Below are 16,166 nucleotides of genomic sequence, written 5' to 3' on the forward strand. Positions count from 1 at the left end.
GGATAGTAAAACAGGTTTTATGTAAACAAATGTTTAATATTATTCAAACCATGAGCTGATTACCATGCTTTACTGAAAGTCTTTTATTTCATTTTATTTTTTTAAATTACTTAGAACAATTCAAACAAACTAACAAAATAGAACCAGGTCATTTTTCTACAAAAACAAAGTTTTATGTATACAGTATGAAACCGGCCTAAAATTGCAAGCATCAATTACATTTTTTCCCACTTGGACATATATACATGATACAGTATATACAAGCAAATGAAATACTGTAAGTACAGTCTGCAAAGCTGTTTATTTAAGCACTGGAATGTGTCCGTTTTTATTCCTGCGAGGGAGCACCGTGACGAAGGCTCGACGTCTTAGGAGGGAGCAGATAAATCTTCCAAATCCAACACAAAAATGTTTTTTTTTAAAAAAGGAGAGTAAAGTCCTGTAAGTACAGCAGAAAAATATCGTCACTGTGTCGGGATCAAGTCTTCACAGTTGGGGCAGCTTGTCGACAGGTGTGTCGAATTTGAAGTCTGGAGGGAAGAGTTCTGCAGCGCGTGGGTAGATGAGTCGGTAAGACTGTCTGATCGTAACGTCTGCGACGCCGGCAATGTCTCCAATTTCTGTGGAAGCATAAAGGTCAATTAGTGAATCGTGTAGAATCTGAAACTTACTGAGTTTTAAAAACTTTTTTGTAGCTCAAAAATTCAAACAAAGTGGGAATAAAATCTGACAGAATTCTACTTTTTTGATCCATTTGGAAAAACTTAAGATCCTTAGAAATACATATTTTCTTATTACAGCACTGTCACGTACCTTTCTGGGTCTTCTTCTCTGCGGAGGCCTGCGAGGCCATGTAGATGGCTGCTGCAGCCACTGAGATGGGGCTCCTGCCAGGCACCAGGTCGAGCTCCACTGCCTTCCTGGCGATGAAGGTGGCCGCCATCTGCACCTGTTTGGGCAAGCCGAGGTTTGAGCAGAAGCGGGACATGAAGTCTCCGGTGGTGATGAGATCCACGCTGGTCTCCAGCGCCTTCAGGATCAGCTTGAAGCACCGGCCGATCTCCTTCTTGGAAATCCGAGAGACAGCACAGATCTCTGTCGAGGGAGGGAGGGAGGGAGGGAGAGGGGATTGGGGGGAGGAGCTCATTTAGATGGAGTGACATCGAAGAAATGTGTCTCTTTGATGTGACTCTCTACTGTGACTGTCACAGTAAAATTACACAAGACCAAGTTCACCAATCGTGTATCCTTTAGTTGTATAAAAAGTAGGGACTCCTAATGCACAAGTTCTATTTTTTATTTTTCTATGTATTTTGGTATTTTCAGTTTCATCTCATAAGAGGTGCTTCTCAGTTTAATAGCCTGATGTGTCCTGTTGCCTTCAGAGAAAGCGTTTGTTCAGTGCTCGTACAGTGTAATACAGAAGTGTTTGAATTGTTCCTCATTTTTATAATTAAAATAGATATCAAAGTAGGCGGTGTGCAAACTGTTCCCTCAGTCCCCAGCAAGAGAATATGTCTATCTGTCTAAAGAAATAACAGTACCGAATTTGCACTAAACCACGACTCCTATCCTGGGTTATGAACCAAATCATGAATTCTGTGTACCTATACACCCCTGATAATGTGTTTGTGATATTTTCTTCTTTGAGACCAAAGGGACAGGAATTAAACTGCCTTTCATTAATGGTGGCATACTACACACCACAGATTAATCCCATTGAGAAACACTTACAAGGATGTTATGTGTGTGTGACTTTTCCAGGAAAACGTGAGAGCAGTTTTCAAAGAATATGTTGTATAGCAACATAACATAATCATATATCCACCATTTCTTTCTGTACTGTCTGAAAATGAAGACAAATGTACCAGTCAGACAGTCCATCGATACAGAGTTGAGAAAATAATTATAAATAATTCAGCGAACCATAACTTCCTATCTTATTTAACATGAGAAACTAAAAAAAATCAAGTAGGTGAATAATTTTTGGCCGCCACACATGAATTTAATGGACATTTCTTAAAATTCAGACCTACGTTACCTGTTACAATTCATTAAGAAGCATCATCGATTTTGTGCAGATAGCTCAAACTCTTCTAAGAAAATAAAATGTTTTATTCTGACCTTTGAATGTTCTCGGCACACCTTCTTGTCTGCAGGCAATGTAGAGGCAGGCCGAAGCAATGGCATCGTTGGCTCGCCCCTTCAGGCTCTTCTGTTCATAAACCTGCTTGAATAAGTTGTTTGTTCTGTCCTGCAGAGCAAAAACAGTTTTATCAGGAAAAAAGCAATCCTCTTAAAAAAAGTCTTAAAGACAGTCTCCACAAATTTAATCATGTTTAAAGTTTTTTTTCAAAGGGGATTAAATAGTGCATGTCTTCATGAACCCAAAATAAATTGTTTTTGTTACAGTTTTTGTAAAGCAAATAATGAACGTCTATTTAAAACAGTTATTTCGATACTGGTATCAGTATTGAAAATGCCTCCAATACTACTTAAAATGCTGGACTGGGAATCAGTATGTAAGAGAGTCTATTCACATTTTAAGTCTGTTTCTGTCTTTTTATTTGATGAATAACCATTTTCATCATTATGTTGATTATTGAGGCAACGTCTCGAGCTAAATGAACACATCTGCAGACGTTGTAAACCCCTTTTACACAGGAACATGCAGATGAACGTGTCTTCAACCCACACACATAAACTTCAGTCTGCAGTTTTGTTTCCACTTCAATGACGGACCACAGAATTACATAATTAACCACATGAAGTTCAGCTTCATTTCTTTTGTTCCCTCGCTCACTATGTTTTGCCCATACATGCATGGCTTTCATTTGTGTTCAGTGTGATGTGACATGGCTCTTTAAAGTGGTACAGCATTTTTTGACTGCTTAGCTTCACTTTTAGGATAATCTTTCCAAAAGCACATTACGGAATCAGGTTTCAGAATTGTTTTTTACTTACTATGATGTTTCTTGGCAGGTTGATGCGATCAGCCATGGTGCTGATTTCTTTAAAGGCGTTGAGCATGGCCCGGTCAGAGCTGCTCATGGTCCGTCGGTTCTGGTACTTGGAGTTGCCGAATTCATCAAAACTAGCAGCACCAGTTCCCTGTGGAGGAAACAGAGGATGTTTACCTGTAAAACTCACTGCAGACATACTCCAAAAGATGACACAAGAAGTTTTGAGGACGTGATTTACTGTGGTTGCAGTAGGCATTCACAGACAGTGACACTAATGTTTCTTGATACTCTTTGGTGACTCAGGAAAAACAAAAGCGCTGTTCTCGACCTGTTTTGGTTACGCAATGGTTGACGCACTTCCTTTGTGCTGAAAATTAAGCCCTCATTTAAATAGTCTGGAAACCAAAGTTGCTTAAATATCTTCTGAAAACCTTCCAATCATTTGAGCTGAAAATACCAGCACGTTGGGACAACTGTAATTTGGGAAAAAATGCAGACAACAAGGCTAATTTAATTTAACTGAACAACGAGCACAACCGCCTCATACCTTGCTGATCATGGTGGTTAGGTCGCCTCCGTTGAGCAGTGGGTTCTGGGCGTCTCCCACTCTGGATGGATCTTTGAGGGCTTTCTCGTTGGAGAACGTCCTCCACTCTGAGCCTACATCGATTACACGATCACCTGAAGAGAATTAAATAAATTAGAAATAAACCTAAATATGGTTCATTAATATGGAAAGATTAATTTCTTAATCCGTCAATGTAACAAGCTTGACTTGATATATTTGTTGCCCAAATACAACATTAAGGCTCCTTTCCATTTAGAGTTAATACAATATTTCTGATGGAGTGCCCCTATTTTAATCTTTAAGACTAGTGACATGGTTTTTAGCCGAAGCACCAACATGAGGAATGAAAGAAAACGTAGTTAGTATTAAAAGTAAAATGCATCCAAACTTTAACCTAGTCCAAGTTATTTCCTCCTTCATTCTCAAAAAAAATCCTGTCTACACAAACACTCTAACACAACTGAAGCACTGTCAAGAGCATGCTAAACCCACAGCTGGCGATATGAAAGATTCACACAAAGAAGACAATGATATTGGCCAATCAGATGCCTGAAAAAAGCAATTACTGTAAAGCTACCGGGCTGCAATGGGCCACCGCAGTGCCTCTGTTCCTAAATATAGTGGAAGAGTAACTGTACACTTCTGTGTAAACATGTAAAAAGTCATGTAAGCAAGGTTGAAACCAGCACTATTTTGGTCACGTCTGCAACTGCACAAAATGTCACCTCATTTGTGACGCCTCACAAAGGAGATAATGGTGCACGCTTTGACATCACGAGCCAAAAACTCAGTTTTCCCTTTCAACACTGAAAAGGGAACTTCTGAACATCTTTACCCTGGAAAGGATCCTTTTTTAGCAACCGAAAACGCAGCTTGTATGTGGAGGAAAGGTCAAACCCCCTAGAAAAAGTTACGGTTTACAAAAAATACCCATGTACGTGTGAACTAAGCCTTGACTGAATTAAAAAAAATGACACCCTTAAAAGAAGAAATGTACATTTTTTTTATACAATCAGTCCTTTAGTTTTGGTTTGAATACTTTTTAAGACGCCCCACATTCACACCAAATTCAGTTCACTTTCTTTTTTTTTTTAAAGATTATTTTTTGGGCTTTTTGCCTTTAATCGATATGACAGTGTGGAATGGGGAGAGAGAGAGAGAGTGGGGGGGATGACACGCAGCAAAGGGTTGCAAGCCGGAATCGAACCTGCAACCGCTGCAGTGAGGCATCGCCTCTGTACATGGGGTGCCGGCACTATCCACCACGCTACCGACGCCCCAAATTCAGTTCACTTTCAACCAACATTCGTCTTGGTTCCCTTTTTTAAATTTCAGCTTTTCAATCTTGTGCATTGATGGCTGCACCTGTTGCTCCAAAACAAGTTTTTTTTTTCCTTCCTTCCTGGACTGAAACAGGAGAAGTGAAACCTAACAACAAACACTGAAGAGCCAATTTCAGAAATAGGACACAGTAGCTTGATAGAAGTGACAGTTGTTTCAAGTTCTGGACATCCAAACAATGAGGAGACAAAAACAAAATGCATTTACAAATGTGTTCTTCTGTCTGGCTGTATTAAATCCCTGTAGAATAATTAACCAGAAGATGGTGCCATGTCAACACAATTCCCTTAAGCAAACACATTTTCCATCATCCAAGACTCAAATACTGTAAATATTATGTGATTTATTCTGTCGACAACCTTTAAGATTAACTACAATACTGTGCTCTGAATCAAGCTCAAACATGTCACACATCATCCCTTACTTCTATTGTTTCTCACTGTCTTATCACTGTATGTTGTGAGGCAGAAATAAAATATGATCTAAACAAATGTTCAGACATTAAATTGCATCAAATCTGAGATAAGCAGGAGATAAACAGTGTGACAAAGGCAGGGCATATCGCTAGTTATCATAACTGTCTGTTCTTGGAGCTGTGCAGCAGGGTCGAGGATTAGATTTCTGATATTTTAATCCTGTTAGGGTTTTTTTTTTTCTACCATCCATAAGTCTTTCTCACATCTCGAGACAAAGTGACATTCATCTCCTTAGAGGGCAGCCAAAGCTATGGGAGCAGGAACAGAGGGCACTTCAGCTTGCATCAGACAGCGGCTGGCGTCTCCCGTCTCCCACCTGACCTGGTCTCTGCTCAGGAGGCTCATTAGAGGAGAACCGTGTGTTCCCTGCAGCTTTGTCCTACAGTCTGCATCACGTGTTCAGATTCAATTTTTGCCTCATACGCTTAATATCTTTGCCTTTATGTGCCTCGATGATAAATGACAGGTTGATTAAAACACTAGGCTAGGCTGGGATTGCACAAATAGCTGTTAATCACTTGTTTAACGCTTAACTGATGTTAATTTCTTTTCTTTCATCTTTACCCCATCTAGTGCACTTGTACTGGGGTTGGTAGACATGGTTTCTGCATGACAAAATGAAAAAATATGTTTTTCTTATCTAGCTGAATACAACATTAAAACTGAAGAACACTGGCAGTGCTGCTGTGAATCCAGAGGCAGGTTGAATGGCACTAAAGAGGAATTTATTGCTGCTAGTTTTTCCAGAATCTAGCTTCACGCTTTGGGAACCTGTGTGCTCATGTAGCCTGTCAACTCAGCTGATGTTCATACCACACGCAGAATCATTTCAAATACCGTGACCTCAAAACCAAGCAAACAGGTTCAGGAAGAGGTGTGCTGAGACTCACAGCCTCAGAGTCTCTGTGTGCTGATGACTTTGATAATCCGAGTATGACAGAGTTCAAATGTGTGATGTACATCGAAAGAAACAAGTACAGGAAACCAAAATGCAGAGGAATAACGTGTTCAAACACTGAAAGCAAAGCAGAGGTGCACATGGTGTTCATAGTGTATATACTGACCTACTACAAGGCCGCATTCGGGGCAAATCATGTCCCCTGCTCTGTAGTCCTCTACCAGTATGGCATCAGGGTGGTTGGGACACTGAACTCTGGGAAGGGTCAGACCATCTCCACTACAAGAGGAGAACAACAGTTGAGTCATCGAACAGTTCAAAAGGCAAGAAAAAGACAAGAAAGGGACAAAAGTAAGGGGAGAAAAATATGGGGTGGGGGAGAGTTCATGCTGAGGCCAGGACACAAAACAAGCTTTACAGCTACAGTCACATTTACAAGAGCTGGAAAAAATATGAATATTCAGACTGCCCGCGGAGCATGACTTGTTAGGGATCACTCATAAGAGAAAACACCAACTGAAAACATAATTTAAGACAATTACAATTGGCATGGGTAAGAAAATCTAAATGCAAATACTGCATAACCTAGATGTGTTATTTTTACTTTACTCTCCCCCTTTTTGTTGCTGAAAAGAAATACTGGACGAGTAGGCAAAAAACACAAAACTGGCTTGGGCAAAGTAAACATATGAATCCTGATATTAAAGATCAAAGCAGGTCACCCTAATATTAATCCATAATTAACTGGGTAAACAGCCCAGAGACAACATCAAACAACCTAAAGGCAAAGTGTGACAGCATCATGTCCTTATGAAGCCTCGGTGCTGTAATTAGGACTGCCGCTAACGGCTATGATCGTTAGTGACTAATCTGCCAATTATGTTTTCCATTATTTTTTAGTCTTTGAAATGTCAGAGGTCCTCAGTCTTGACACGACAAAATGCAGAAAATATAAAACCTTAGGGGTGAGGGGAAACAAAATTGCCACAGCATAGTATCACGATATTTTTGTGTGGCGGATCGTCACACAGTCCCAAGTATCGATGTTTTATTAATTATATAACTTATTAATACTACAAATACAAATTAAACTCTAGATAGCCTACTAGAATAATATAATCAATTGCCTTTTCAGTCCACTAGATGGATTTTGTTGCCAAAAAATGGCTTACGTGAAACGAACAGACTGAAAATTTAATCTTATTAGATAAAACAGATGTTGACAAGGGCACATCATTTCAAGTTGAAAAAAGGTAATAAATCGCGATACATTTTATCGCAATATTCAGCATATCGCGACATATTTAAAATCACAATACTATTGAATCGTGACTCAAGTATCGGGGATCCTCTGGTAATTCCCACCTCGATTAAATCTAGAATTACTTAGAACATAAGTCTCACAACTCAAGAGTATTTGGGATTTTTGCAAAAATAAATAAATTCATTAAACTATTATTAAAACTGTTGATTGATGATCAACCGGTTGACAAATTGATCAAATGTATCAGGTATTCATGAAATCATAAAATGAATACGTTGACTCCTGGATTAAAGCCAACAACCAGAGGGTCACGATGATGTGGCGGAAGCAAAACAGATGACCTCATATGCGTCATATCAATGACATATCAACACTCTTTTACGCTCTTATTTACATTTACATACTGTTAACACAAACATTCCCCTGACAGTGGTTGTAACAAAACACCAGATAAGAGGAAAGAGAAGCAGCTACACACTCATGATTAGTTAGTGAGCCCAACTGATGCTAATGTCTAACTGTTACTCGCTCCCTGTACAAACTTCAGGGAAGCTTCAGTTGACTAAAGTTGCGTTAAAAGCTCAAAGCAAACAAGATGAACTGAAATCACTGACTGTGTTTACAAGCGGCAGGAAACCAGAGACGCTTTGATCGCTGCTGTCCACGACACTTTAATATGTTAGCATAAGTTTCAGCTTCAAACTACGCTAGCTGTTATCATGTTGCTAACCGCAAAAGAGCTCGAGAGACGGCGAAACAAAGTCTACGATGAAAAGTGACGTTAACTGAAGCTACAGAGCGCGAGCACAATGTAACCGTTATACACATAGTGACTTCTGGCAACATCTCACCAGCTAGCTAAGCTAAGTAGCCGTGACCCAACACAAAGCATCGTACAACGGTAGGAACAAGGGCGTCATATTTTTTTAACTACCACTAGCTTCTCTCGTCATGCCTGGCTCGTTAACTTTACATAATTCAATTCCGAGAGCGACAGACGAAGAAGGAAGAGGTGTTATATTTGGTTAAAGTTGCTACGCACCGGCTTGTCGACGCCATGTCACTCCTCACTCCGCCCGTTTGTCAAAGAAACAATTGAGTGCAGCACCTCTATTTATAACTTTTTACGTCACGTGGCCGTTGGAGTACGGCAACGCATGAGGTTCAAACTAGTCGTAGTATCCTTCCGCTTGTACCTTTCTTGCTGTAAAAGCAATTGTGAAATAATAATTCAGACGTCTATGATTATACCATTAGGTATAAATGTGGTGATGTTTAAATATACACCATTACAACCAAAAACCTCATGTGATCGAATGTTTTTATTTATTTGTGTGTGTGTGTGTTTTTAAGTGAAGTTAATTAAGTCACAATTATCAGGTCATAGAAACCACAATAAACACCCCTTAACATACAAAGTCCACCTGGTACAAAAGAAGAAAAAAGAGGGCTGGAATGTTTGTCAATGACGTTTTCATAAACACTTTTTATTTATTTAGGATATTTATTTATGTATTTTAATCTTTATTCAGAAAGAAATTCTGGTCATTATTATATTAAGTTGTTGATTAAGTATTAACAGTACAAATTACAGACTGAGCATGGACATCTCAAGGAAAATAAACAAGTAAAAACAAATAAAATATGTAAAAAATAAAAGGGTTAGAGGTTTAATCAGAAAGCAACATATAAATGTTTTTGTATATATGAAAGACTTGTTTGTTTTTAATATGTTTCAGTGTTTTCTTGAAAGAGGTTTGATATTAATAAATCTACACCTGTGGACAACTTGTTTAGCCATAACAATCAAGCACATACAGTACACAATTTCCCTTTTTCATATCCTCCATTTGCACTCTAAATTTAATGTTGTTATATTCTAAATTGGGCGCTTGAAAGTCCTTTTCCATTATCCAATTTTGAGACAATTCTCCCCCAAAAAATTCTATATGTTCTTGGATGCAAAAAAAAGTTTTAATCTCGTAATCACAAAACACTATTTGTTAATGCAGTAGCTGATCAAGGTTAATATAAAATAATATATTATATCCTCCTTGTAGCTGTCAAGGAAACTATATAGTTTCCTTGACAGCTACCCGTCAGCTAAAAGGAAGTAAACAGGGACCAAAGCTGTTGGCTTAGCAACAGACCAGCTATGAAAGGGTCTGTGCATACAGGTGGAACTACATTTCTTCATTTTCTTTCTATGGGGCTTTAACTGTATAAATTCATTTTAAGATATTTTCTCTGCTAAAGCCTAAAAATCTCAAAAATCAGGCTACATCCAAAACACCCAAAGACGAACAATCAAACAGTACAACATAAATTTACATATAATACCAGTGAAATGACATACAATAACACACACACACATATACATGCAATCTGAATTTAACAACAGGAACAAAAATATCCGTCTGTAACCTGTTACTTAAGAGGGCCTTTAATTTCCTGGGAAAGTCCCTGGAAAGACCTGCAATTTTATACTAAAAAGGGAGAATGGGAATTTCCTAAAAAGAAAAGCATTTTAACCCACCTAAAGAGTCATGAAATATTCATTTATTTATTTGAAACTAGGGGTGTAAATCAAAAGTTTCATCATGACACACTGTTAAATTGATTCTTTGGATAACAATATGATATTTGTTGATATCAGACAGTCTGCTACAAGCCCAATACTGACCAACTAATAAAATCAAAATAAATGCTTCAGTTTTTACGCCTAAGTTGTGTAAATGGCTGTTTAAAGCTGCAACAATGAATCTCTTAACTGTACTGATGAATCCCAAGGAGTCTTCTGATTAAAGAAAGGCTTGTGATATTGCTGTGTGACAGTGCCAGCCTGTGTCTCTGACGCTGTACCAATCTGCGACTGCTCCTCTGCATCATACTTCCCGAGCCCGTGAAGGAAACCTCTCAGTGCCACAAAGAGTCACTTGATTAGGTCAAGTTTTCTGGTAACAGAATAACAAATGTGTGTCTACAAATGAAACATCTGTCATATAAACACAAATCAACCCACTAGTGTGCCACAAAAATTTATTTCTGTTACTTAATGTATCACAAAACTTCTCTGAAGTTAACTTGAATGACTGTAATTCAAGTTTGTTATCATCATCTCAGTATCAGTCAATGCCAGTGTGCATCAACTCAACAGCAGGTGGAGCTAAATTAAAGGAGTGTGTCAGGAGGACCAGCAGCGACACTCATTCACATTCCACTGTGACTGATTACGGTGATTAGTTTTCACTGAAAGATCATTCAGCACTGATCTGTCTGTCAGTGGTCCAACATGTTGGAATTCTTTAAGATCGTATAGTTTGAACAGTAAAATGACACCTACACAGCTGAGTATGCATCTTCTAATCAGCATTTGGCAGGTGTCAGCAGTCTGTGTCCAGTGTGAGGTTTAGTTTAATTTAGTTTAGTGAAAAGTGTCCCTGAGTCTGATAAGCATTCACATGTCCTTACTGCATGTTTTCTAATACCACTGCTGACGCAAACCTTCTGCTGAACTGAAAAGGACTGTGGAAGCCAAACCTGTATTAATGTACAAGTCCAAGCATGACAGATATCACAGGCAGGGGTGTAGCGCCAAATTCTGGGCCCTGTACATAAGCAGTTGCTGTGGGCCTCCTGCAATTTCTCTCTTAATCCATGTCTCTGTTATGCATTTTTTTTTTAATTTCACAAAGTCAGATTGCTTTAGTTCCCTTTCTTTTCTTTTCTTTTCTTTAACTGAAACCCCAAATTTCCTTTCTTGGTGAAAGAAATGACAGTGTACAGTATGATGGTGCTCCTGCAGCATTGTTCTAGCTGCTCCTATGCCCAGTATACACCGTGTGATTTTGGGCTGTCCCAGGCGAAAGATGACCAACAAGAAAGAAACGTGGTGATATCTTTGGTCGTGGCTCTAAAACGGTGGTCCTACATCACACAGTGAGGGAGGTTCAGATACAGATACAGATACAGATAGAGAAAGCTTTATCTATCCCCGAAGGGCAATTCAGTTTCTACAGTCCACCATCTAGACATACAACCATTCACACAACAATAATACATGGCAGGAGTAGCATGATATGGCATGGGTTCAAGTACAATTAATATGAGGCAGACAGCAGAATAAATAGTAATGATAAGAGAATAAGAGAATTTTTTTTTAAATAGAGAATAAATTAAAATACAGTTCAAACACATCCCCAGAGGATCTCAATGCTGGTTAGCTATCAAAGCGCAAATTGGTAGCTGAAGTTCAAATTTTTCCAACCCTCGTGATAAACTGTATGACGCGAAATTGTGCTACTCGCTTCATTTGCTCCGTTTAGTTTGCATATTTTGCGTCACATCCATCGCGTTCATTGGGAATTTGCGTCTAATTGCGTCTTTACATTGACTTTACATGTAATTCACTTGTGCAAATTGTTTGAAGAAGACTGAAGAATCCTACTGCGGGGGTGGACTAAACCATTTTGTGCCTTGAAGGGGTGAAAAGGGCCTCAGAGAGCTTCCACTATTTTTTCATACGAAGTTCAGTCTTTCAACCGATGTATTCAACCAGTTTTAATTTAGTTATGGCACTAATTACTTAGAAAAAAAATTGCAAAGAAAAAACATAGAACACCTTTGTACTTTTAAAGCCCCCCCTCCCACTGGGGCCCTTGGTTAATCAGTCCCACTTTCCCCCCATGACTACGCCCCTGATCACAGGTACACCAAACAAAACCAGAGCAAGCAGGAACCAGTATGCTGTTATCAGAGCAGAATAAAAAATTGTATGTGTCTTTAGTCTTTCTTTGTCTCAAACACGCGTACAAACACACACTGCACGACCCACCTCAGTGCCTCAGCAGCTGCTTATTGATTTCACAACTGCAACACCATATTACTCCACATCATCATTCCTCATGACACGTACTGTGTGTCAAGTAATAACAAAGGATCCACGTGAAAGCAAACAGCCCGTATGCACACGTTTGGAGTCGTGTGTGTAATTTGACACACAAAGGCACACACACTCCCTTTGTGTCTCACCATACCTGAGAAACCTTTGTTGACTACATTAATACCCCTAACCCCGAACACTTACCTTCACCTAGCACTGGATTTTCCTACCCCACTGTGTGTGTGTGTGGGTGAGAAAACTCTTGTCGTGCTTACAGGAAATTAATTACCATAGAGACAGGTTTGTTTGGGTTTGTTGGTGGTTTGTGGCGTAGGTCTAAAATTAAAGGTCTCTGTATTTTTTGCTGCTTCCACGCACAGACCTCACGTGCGTCTATCCGGTGTGCGTATAAACCACCGGCTAATGTTTGTGAGAGTGATACCACCCTGTGTATTCTTTACAAATCAGAGAGGGAGGTTCACGCTGAATTATTTATATCTCATTGAGCCAATTCTCAACGCACTGAGCTGGTTGCCAGGGGTATCTGAGGTCCCCAGCTGCTGTCCCCATCACCCCCACAGACAGGAAACCTCAGAGCGCTCAGCCCAGTTTGACAACAAGCCAAACCACTACAACATCTTTATACCTTTTCTCTTATGTCTCACTGCAGTCAGATAAACACCTGTAGGCTAGGGAGCACAATCAGTCAAATCAATACCTGCATTTATATCACATAAAACTTAATTACAAGAAAGGTCTCAGCAACAAGTTGTGGAGGGAATCCCTGAGAACTGTGAAAAGAATCCACGTGACCCAGATCCAAGTTAAGTGAGTTTTTCATTCACTTTGCACTTTGTCAACTGTCTTTGTTTGGGTTTTACAAGAGGAGCCACTCAGCTATCACAAGACTGCCTCGTTTAACTCTGAGCAAACATTAGGCCCTGTTGCAAAAAAAAAAAAAAAAAAGCTTTTCTGCAGAGCCGGTAAAGAACACCAACAAAAAACGATGACTGTAATCACTCTGCGCGTGTTTATGTATGCTCACGCACCACCTCCACATCAGACTATCGCTCTACACTCCCCAGTGGCTGCTTTTCTTTCTTTCTTCTTTTTTTTTCTTCCTCTCAAAGTACAAGGGTAGCGTGAGTGAACACAGAGTGCCAGCAGCCCAGGACCGGTTGAAACCTGTATGGGTTGCAACTGAGGAGACACTTCCTCCACCCAGTGCATCATCAACCAAATCCAGAAAGAGCTGGAAATGATGCATGACTTCAGCACTCAGGGTCCTATTGACTGTTGAGTTTGTCAATACCAATAACTAGATAGATAGATAGATAGATAGATAGATAGAATAAACAATGTTATTTTATTTGTGCAAATGTTAATAACAGTTTAGTTTCACTGTACAAACACAAGGCAGCGTGTCAGACATATGGCGTGTGACACAAGGCACATGTGAGAAGTCTTAATTAGTCAGCTAAAGTCAGTTCAACACCATGAGGCAGTTTGTGGTGTCTGGTACTCTGAAACAAAGAGGGGGAAGCTGGTGCTGCGTTCAAATCACGCTGGGAAAACGATAGACAACATGGTAGGCTTTATGAGGGTAACTTTTAACAGTATCCACTTCAGGTTGGTCTGTATAGGGCTATATCTCCTTTGCTCCACTTAGGAATTTATTATAGGCAGGGCATTATTGTCCTCAAAGATTTGCGAGGGGTAAATTTAGGTTGATCCTAACCCCTGACCCCATTAGTAAGAGCACCACTTTGGTCACATAACTTTTTCCCTATGCAAATCTTTGTGGAATATGGAATATGTATTGCTGCAATGCCAAAAAATAAATAATATTAAATAAAGTAAAGTGAAATAAAATACAGTGAATTAAAATAAAATAAAATAAATTATAATAACATAAAAATTAAATCAAATTTAATTAAATTTAATTCAATGTCATAACAAGAATTTTTTGAGAAGCTGAGAGAAGTTGTTCTCCTCATAACAATATACTGTTTATCTTATCTATCCTATCCTTTGTCCTATCTATTTTTTATAATGCAAAATGTGTCATGCAAGATAAATACATGCCGAAAAAAAAACCCCACTGGTTTAAGGTAAAAAAAAATGAAGGTAACAATTTACACACATCTTTTTAAGTAGTTCCAACCCCTGGCATTATTAAGTCAATCCTATGAGTCTTTTGACAAACTCAATCATTTTAGTATTACACACAAAATTTGCTTTGAACTCAGGTCAACTTATTTTATTTAAGATATTCTTATTCAGTTATTTTAATTCGATCCTACTCAAAAATGTTAAATATGTTTTTGATTTGACCAACTTCGTAGAATAAGTTGTAATTTGACTAAATCACTTTAATGTAAAGAACATAATTGTTTAATGCTGAAAAACTTATTATTTTAAGTGTTATCCAGTCAGTAATCAAATAATTTTATGGAGTGTAGAATGCTGTTGTAATGAGTAAAGTTTCTTTCTAACAATGTGAAAAGTTTGCTTTCATGTTTTAACAAGATATTTTCACATTGTAACAAGAAACTTTCCTTGTAAAAAAAAAAAGAAACTTTCCTTGTTTTAAAAAAAGAAACTTACTTACTTATATACTTATCTTACATAAAACATTTCACACTATGACAAGATAAACAGTATATTGTTATAACAAAGATTTCTTGTTGTGACATGAAAACATCTTGTAAGAATGTGAAAAACATCTTGTTTATGACAAGAAACTTTTTCCTGGCATGGCACTTCCCTTTGTGGAAAGCATGTTGGGTCATCACAGTTATTTCAGGTGAAACACCTCAGGTGAAAACGGGTTTTTCCTGCACTAGTCAATTTTCAGGTTTTGGGCTATTTTGCTTCCGCATCATATCTCTTTGGGGTCATTTTGTGTCTCTTTGTGGCTGTTTTGACCCTTGTTGTAGTTATTTATGTCCCTCTGCAGTGTGGTCATTTTGAGTCTTTTCCTCATCTGTACCTGTTACTTCAAGAGACATATTGCAGGTAAAGGCCAGGGAGCGCCCTGACACTTTTGGCCCCTGGGCCTGTGCCCAGTAGGCCTGTTTAGCAATCCAAAATTCCCTCTGTAAAAACCTTTGACTCTAATGTGTCAACAAACTGAAACAGGAATTTTGAACATGGCTTTATCCAATGTACAGAGTTTTGTTGTCCGCAAATAAGCTCATATTTAATTAGATATTGCCTCATTTGTGTCTTCACCTGACCTTACAGATGTCTAGAGTCTGCTGGTATTCAAAGGATATTTGCAAATGTTAATAAACAACGTTCAAGTTTAACAATCATCATAATAAACATAACTTTATTTATATAGCACCGTTTATTTATATAGCACCTTTCAAAACACAGTTACAAAGTGATGAACAATAAAACTCCACACAATAAAACGCAAGGAGAATATTGCAAATAACATATCATCTAGTAAAAGATAAAATAAAAGAAGGCTAAAAGCTAAAATCAAGATAATAAATGGGAAATAGGGTTGAAATATGTTTTTGGAGAGAGAGAGAGAGACTTAAACGAAGCCACTGACTCAGACAGCCTTATGTACAACAATGTTTCAACGTTAAATCGATTAAATTGTGCTCCTCTCCTCTCCAGGCAGACATTTGACAGCCCAGCTTTTGACAGTGTTCATTACCTGTCCCACTTTCTGCCACATGCCGTGAACGCCGCATCTGATAAGCTAGCAGGCGGTGTCTTCGGGAAGTTGCCTTAATGTCATCCTCCAATGAGAAGCGC

General features: G+C 38.7%; 1 protein-coding gene across 1 annotated transcript; it reads right to left on the bottom strand.

Annotated features, from left to right (window-relative positions):
* Positions 1-15: 15 nt before the first annotated feature.
* Positions 16-8,620, bottom strand: gtf2b (general transcription factor IIB). The gene is made up of 7 exons (XM_033650330.2): positions 8,553-8,620; positions 6,413-6,525; positions 3,511-3,644; positions 2,965-3,111; positions 2,125-2,254; positions 814-1,095; positions 16-620 (listed from the first exon to the last, which is right to left on the bottom strand). The coding sequence occupies exons 1-7, from the start codon at positions 8,567-8,569 to the stop codon at positions 487-489; spliced, it is 957 nt and encodes a 318-aa protein (XP_033506221.1). The 5' UTR covers positions 8,570-8,620; the 3' UTR covers positions 16-486.
* Positions 8,621-16,166: the final 7,546 nt, after the last annotated feature.

This window comes from Epinephelus lanceolatus, chromosome 12 (assembly GCF_041903045.1).
Source record: "Epinephelus lanceolatus isolate andai-2023 chromosome 12, ASM4190304v1, whole genome shotgun sequence".
NCBI lineage: Eukaryota > Metazoa > Chordata > Actinopteri > Perciformes > Serranidae > Epinephelus > Epinephelus lanceolatus.

Coding starts and splice junctions, on each gene's coding strand:
- gtf2b (XM_033650330.2), bottom strand. Junction 3,112..3,510: donor TAACCACCATGATCAGCAAG/GTATGAGGCGGT, acceptor TTTCCTCCACAG/GGAACTGGTGCTGCTAGTTT. Junction 1,096..2,124: donor TGTGCCGAGAACATTCAAAG/GTCAGAATAAAA, acceptor CTCCCTCGACAG/AGATCTGTGCTGTCTCTCGG.